Below are 7,361 nucleotides of genomic sequence, written 5' to 3' on the forward strand. Positions count from 1 at the left end.
CCTTTTACTACTGCCCTGGTCCTTACAACACCAAAATGTCCGGCATGACATAAACTCAAAATCTTACCACGTATTCCCTGTGGTGGAACTACTCTCCTGCCTCTTAAAACTACTCCATTATCAATGGACAATTCCAGTCTTAACTCCCAAAATGGGTTTAATTCTTCTGAAATGTGTTCTTTCCTAGGCCAACCCTCACAAATATCTTACCAGACCTTGTGATATGACATTTTTCCTATTCCACCTCCCATTCCTTTCTCTTTGTTGCTGGCTCCCCAGAATCATGAATCGAAGCAACCTTAAAATCATTCCAAGGATCATCCTCACACTCCTCCAATGGCATCGGAAAACCTTACAGTCCGCCAGTGCATTCTCTTTACCTGGCATCTAAACTATGTTGTATGCATAGTCTTTCAGCCTTATAGATAACCTCACCATTCTTGGTGAAGCATTCACACATCCTTCCGTAGTCAATAATTTGACCAATGGCTTGTGGTCACATTTTATAGTTACTGACGTACCCCCAAATAAACACATGAAAATGGTCCAATGCCCGCGCACATGCCAATGCTTCCTTCTCAATAATGGGATATTTTGTCTCCGTTGGTGACAATGTACATGAAGCAAAATGATAATTCTCTCTCCGCCCCTAGATGCTCCCTGAGATAGCACCGCACTTAACCCTTTATTACTTGAGTCTGTTGTAATTGTACACTTCATATTTGGATCAAACCCACTCAAAGCAGGTGCCTTAGTTAACAATTCTTTAACATGTTGAATTCCATTTCATGTTCCACACAAATTTGACATTTTTCTTTAACAATTGACGAATATTATACGTCCTGTCTAAGAAAATGAAGAATATATTTTGCAGAATACTCCATTCCCAAGAATGATCTTACCTCCTCTTTATCTACTAGTGCTGAAGTGCCCATAATTGTTTCCACCAAAGAAGGTTTTGGTCTAATTCCTTCTTCACTAATGACATGACCCAAATAACACACACTCTTTTCAGCAAATTTACACTTACTCAATTCTATGGTCAACCCCACACGGTCGAGCGTCTCCAACACTGCTCTCAACTTCTCATCATGCTCCTCTCTGTCCCTTCCAAACACCAAAATATCATGTTGGAAAAATCTCACACCAATTTTTTTTTTTTTTTTTTTTTAAATAAATTGTTCATCAACCGTTGAAACACCACAGCCGCCGTTGCCAATACAAACAGCATGCTTTTAAATTGATAGTAACCAAACGGTGTGATGAATGCTGTAAAACCTCTGTATTCTGGTGTAAGAGCTATTTGATGATAAGCTCCTTTAAGTGATGCCACCATCTCCGTGATATTTGGAAGAGGGAACTGATTTATGATAATGTTGCTGTTCACATGGTGTAAGTCAACACAAAGGTGAATGTTTCCATTGCTTTTATGCGCAACCACTATAGGCGAAATCCATTCTGATCTTTTAATAGGTTCTATCACGTCACGTTCCACTAACTTCTCCAACTTCTTCTCTGATCGATTGTTGTAGGAGTCATCCTTGCTTTACGTATTTCTGGTACTGCATTATTTTTTCTTAACACAGTACTGTGCTCAAAACTTTTTAATAGACTTAAAGCTTGTTTTAAACACCTTCGGAAACTTGCTCATCATCTCTTTAGCCAGCAAGTATCATCGTCCAGTATCAGCATTTTTTCCGAACCATTAGGGTCTAAAATGATATGTAAATTCCCTTGATCCACCCGTCCAAGAATTGATGGACTGTTTTTAGCTATATAGAGCTCTCTCTTGCCTTTTTGTCTTTGAAAGAGAAATCTAACCAACTGTATCCTAAAATGTCAAGCTGTTCGCCGGCTAAACTCTCTGGAGTTATATCCGACGGTATTAAATGTGAGCCAATTCTTCCCCTGAAATCTTTGTTCCAGACATCCTCACTCACAGTAGTAAATGGTGATCCAGAGTCAGCACACATGTTAAAAGATACTCCTCCAGTTGTCAAATCACACAGTGGTTTATTTAAGGACTTTCCTTCCCTTATGTTTAATATAAATGTATTTGTACACTTTTAACATAATCTCCTTTCAAACTTTCCCCTTCTGTTTCACTCACATCTGGACTGTTCTTTTCCATGATGCAATTGACTTGGTTCTTTCTTCTACACACTTTAGCAAAATGTCCCACAATTACTGCATCTTTGTTACACCGCAGGACAACTTTTACTGTACGCAAGATGTTCTCTGCTATCACACCTATAACTTCTTTTGTCCCAAGGATGTGGAATTCCTGACGCCCAGGACATATTGTTTGGGGTCAAGAGCAACAAGTTTTCATGTTTATTTTGTCCTTAGGACAAGTAGGCCCAAACCCATGCAGCACAAATATTTTGGCTACCAGTTTACAAAGAAGGGAACTGTCTGCAGTTGAAGTAACGAGTGCCTGTATGTTAGTGCTGTTCGAACTTGTATTTATGGTTTACTAATGAAAAGCCTCCATTATTAGGGTGAGCGCTCTAAATAAATGTTTTAAGGTCCCACTGCTCTACTAAGAGTGGTTCCAGGAAAAAAAAGTGTGCGCACATTTTGAAACGTTTGACAATATGAGGATAAGTATAATGTTCCTAGAATGCTAGAATGTAAGCAAGAGTGATGATTCTATGATTTCAAAAAGAAATGTTGGGTGGGGAAAAAATGTAAGTCGGAAAAAAGTTTCACTACTATGAAATTTTAGGTGATAATTCTTTGAAGCTTCATTTAGTAAAATGTATTGATGATTGCTAGTATTTCCCCAAAATATTCCTAATGTAAAAATCAGTGTAGCCATTTTCAACAAGGTTATGGGAAGCACAAGAATAAACAAGCTCTGGCAAAACGAATCGATCCAACATTTTTTGTGAGTCTTTTTGGTTTTGTCAATGAGTGTCTTGTTTTGACATGGTTTTTGTACCACTTTGTGTGAGAGCTGCCGGGCCCTCGCCATTGTAACAAACACTGGCAAGAAGGAGAAAAAAATGTTTTTGGTCTCCAGAAGCACAGATTGCCATCAGTGGTGTAACAACGGCCTGCAGCCCCCATCCAGGGGCCCCGTCAGCACAGCATGTGCCCAGAGTGAGTCTGGAGGGGGGTCCTCCATGTTTCTTTGCAGGGAGCCCCCTAAAGTTTTATTATGCCAAGGATTGCCACAGTAGTTCCTGGTACTGAACAAAACTAATTTGTATGCCAATATGCTCCTTGTGGAAGAGCAGAATGCGATCACTCACAGTAAACCCAGCCGATAACTAGAGAAATAGAAGGTTAATAAAAACAAAATGTCTTTGTTAATGCCAGACCTAATTAGGGACCCAATTTTTAAAGAAAGTCACAAATATACACCCATGGTATATGTATTTGAATTAGTGGCTTTCATGAATTCACAAGAAATGTCCAACCTTTCTCGGTATGGGAAAAGATTAGAGAATAGCTGGTGAAAATCATTAAATCATGCAAGTTAGTAGGTTTGCAGACATTCCATCCCTGGAACTATTGCTTACTGCTTCCTCCAGCCCCAGTATGTAGATCTGCAGAAAAGTGGCAAAATAAGGAAATTGCTATAGTAGGGAATGACATTGCAAGTATTCAAGCCCTACTATACTAGTAGCCGTGGCATAATCGGAGAGGCTATTACCAGACCACTTACATAATGAGATTGCTGCCATAATTTGTGGCCTCACTACATGACACCACAGAGACAAGTAGATTATTTTTACGGGACAAGTAGGTTTCAGAAGCAACCTGTCCTACGGACAATTCCACACCCTTGTGTCCTCTCCCATTTAAAAAAAAAAAAATATATATATATATATATATATATATATATATATATATAATTTTTTTTTTTTTTTTTCTTTCTTTTGATACACGTTTTTGCTCATCTTTGTGGCCTGTATTTTCCACTTTGTACCTTGTACATACTTTCTGGATCCTTTTCTGAATGCTTCAACTCCGACGCACATCTCCCCGATATTTCAGCTTTTCGAATAATCACCAACACCTCCTCTAATAAGGCATCTCCATTGATCAATACCCTTTCTTTTATGGTGACATTATTTGAGTGCATGACCAACTGATCCTTTAAAAACTCGTCATGTAAATTTCCAATCAATGGCCAACTTCTTCAATTCTGCTACATAGTTACCACAGTTTCATCTTTATTTTGATTCAGTTGGAAAATGTATACTTTTAAAATGCCCATGCACACCTTGGGTGTAAAGTAAGTGTCCAAATCTTTCAAAGCTGCTTCAAATACATTAACATCACCACTTATTACTGCCTTGGACATCCTAGTAAGTTTTAAGTCCTAATGGTCCTAGAGAATGTAATATTCTTTCCTTTTTGTTCTGCTTTCATGTTGACCTTTCCATCCACCGCCTCTATATAATTAATAAATTACTCCTTCCATTCTGTCCATATATAATTGGTGGTTCAGACCCTGCCACCCAAATTGTTTGGGGGGGAGGTGGGGTTAGTTGTAAAATTCTGTTGTGCCATATTAGTTATTAAATCTCTAGTCTTAAAAGTTCTGAAAGTGTTTTTTATGGTTACCACTTCACTTTTAATTTTTATTTCTTTATTTTAATAAAATCTGTTACCTGTTTCAATTTACTCCGTTTATCCTCCTGCACACTCTATTTGCCATGTCCTCTAATACTCCAAAAATGGCCTCCAAATTAGGACACTCGTTTGACGTGCGCGGTACGTCGTGTAACCGCACTTGTCCTCCTAGAGGCTACACGCGAGATAATGTGCACGCACATTCTCTCCCATGAAATGAGAGTTCTGATGCTCACGGTATACTCGAGATATGCATCCGCTAACTTTAAACAACGCGCATTACAACCGTTGAACTACTGCTCTCCACAAAGTAGGTGTAAATGTCCTTTTCTCATGTTCTGAATGCTGCATTTATTCTCAAATCTGCCATGGCTTCATGAAATGTGATTTCTGTCCTTATTCGCTTCTTCCCGTTAGTCACCAAATTGTTGTGTACTCCTTCCTTCCACCTCGAGGTGTTAAATCCACCACGAATGTTGAATTAATCTTCTTTATTAAAGATAATAGCACAAACAGGAAATACGTCTGAACGGTAACCGGCGCTCATCTCCTCTCGCACTCTACATTCTCTCAAGCCCTACTCGTCACAGAACCATACCATGTCACCCACTCAATATTCTAATAACTAAGTAACGCAACACTTTTCAACAAGGGGTTGTAGATTCTAAGTGTTTGACTTAGAAAGGTTTAATGTATTGCACATGCTTGTTAAATCTAATGAGAATTCCTCTCTTTAAACTGATTGTTCATGTTTCTTTCTGCAGCCTATGAAACCCTTTCCGATGATAAGAGAAGAAGAGAGTATGACCAATTTGGCCATGAAACTTTTACAAGTGGAAAAGGAGGCAAGGGAAGCACATTCCAGCACTCATTTAATTTTAACTTTGATGAAATGTTTAAAGACTTTGACATTTTTGGTGACAACCTAAACACACACTCCAAGAAACATTTTGACAACCATTTCCGGAGTCATCGGGAAGCTCATAGCAAGCAACGACACCGCTTTCAAGATTTTTCTTTTGGTGGTGGACTATTTGACGATATGTTCGAGAACATGGAGAAAATGTTTACATTTGATGGGTTTGATGGCGCACGGAGACACACAGTGCGGACTGAGAACAGTTTCCATGGGTCAAGCAAGCACTGCCGGACAGTGACTCAGCGCCGAGGAAACATGGTCACTACCTACACAGACTGTTCAGGACAGTAGCTGTAGCTTCCTTTTATCCTCAGGTGGTGATGCAGAGAAAGCTGATGGTTCTCTATGCGCTCATGTTAATTGCTAGATGTTTAACCCTTAGGCACTTAAACTAATTCAAAATAGTATAAAACAATGCAGCCGAGTGCGGTGTCCAGTCAAATCATTTTTTTTAATTTTTTTATTTTTTTTAAATTATTTTTTTGAAAGGCTGCAAAACTGAATTGAGCATAAAAGAACAGTGTTTGCCTGTGGTATTGAAAGCATTCTTCATTGTTTTAAGTTGACTAGGAGAATGATGCAACCATGTCAGATGTTGGTTATCTAATACTAGTAGAATATAGCTGGGAATAAGATGTACCTGGTAAACTAAATTTACTTCTGCCCGAGTCACATTTTGCTTATATTATATTTTGCTTTCAGATATATAATTTAATTTGTGCTGCTTGGTGAAATGTTGCAGCTGTCCTCACGGTGAATGGCTGCTATCATATCAATGTTGTGTGTGTTTTTTTTTTTTTTTTTTTTTTTTTTTTTTCATATCCGCCTAACAATAGAACTCCAGCCGATAAGCTTCATGCTTTCTCATTTTGGTAAATTTGTAATGACTGTACTGGTTTAATACTTTTGTAGCTTTTTTTTTTAAGTATGCATGTATCATATAAAGGTGGATGCTTTTGATAGAATAATACCTTGTGGGTTATTTAAATGCAAAAGATCTAAGTCTTTTTCTTGAAGCCATCAGATCAACAGCCACTGCAAAGCAAAACTGTAAAACAGTAATTTGAAATATTGTATAAAATGGGTTTGAAACCCAGTAGCTTAATGCTATTGTTTTTATGTTTTGAAAACTAGCAAAGCGTCACTCTTCTTCCCCATGCCGGTTGATATTCATGGGACTTGACGTTGTTCAAGTTGCTTACCTAACGAGATATCCTTTGGCACAATTAAATTAGTGTGAAACGAGTTATGTTTCATATACGATACAGCGTGCATCATTTAATACAAGGTGATCTGTTATTTTCTAGAATATAGTGTTCTGGCTGTGCGTCTGGTGTGGTGGTACCTACACACTAACGTTTTTGCCTGGATTTAAGATTTTAATAGGTTGCTCCTCTTCACTGTTGGGGTGTATTCTTTTATGCATTGTCAGTTTTGTAATTACAGTAGATATTTTGAGCAACAGTTAACTACATGACACATACATTTGAAATATTCTCAACACTTTCAATGTTAGCCATAATAACTATATAGATAACTTGTATATTATAGACTTGGATCTCAATATTTCTTCCTATTTTTCTAAAACCTGTAATATAGCCACAGAATGCTTTGTTTTTTACACACAATTGTCCAAGCATTCTTTGTAAACGGCAGAAACCTTTTCATCTTTCCTGGATCCATGTTTCCATCTTATATTATTGTTCTTTAAATCCTGTGTCCCATTTGTCTTTGCAGCCTCCGTTTGAACCTCAACTAATACCTCATTCTTTTAAAGCTGCCAGTAATCTGTGTTCCCATTAAGAAAAAACGTGCAATATTTTTAGAGAAAACAAAATGAATGTTTTTTTTTTTT

At 37.8% G+C, this 7,361-nt stretch overlaps 1 protein-coding gene across 1 annotated transcript in view; it reads left to right on the plus strand.

Annotated features, from left to right (window-relative positions):
* Positions 1 to 6,314, plus strand: part of DNAJB9 (DnaJ heat shock protein family (Hsp40) member B9) — a 29,771-nt gene extending 23,457 nt beyond the window's left edge. The window contains exon 3 of the mRNA XM_069228887.1: positions 5,352 to 6,314. Within this exon, the coding sequence (XP_069084988.1) occupies positions 5,352 to 5,797 (446 nt within the window). The 3' untranslated portion in view covers positions 5,798 to 6,314. The remainder of the gene's footprint in view (positions 1 to 5,351) is intronic.
* Positions 6,315 to 7,361: the final 1,047 nt, after the last annotated feature.

Source organism: Pleurodeles waltl, chromosome 4_1 (genome assembly GCF_031143425.1).
Source record: "Pleurodeles waltl isolate 20211129_DDA chromosome 4_1, aPleWal1.hap1.20221129, whole genome shotgun sequence".
NCBI lineage: Eukaryota > Metazoa > Chordata > Amphibia > Caudata > Salamandridae > Pleurodeles > Pleurodeles waltl.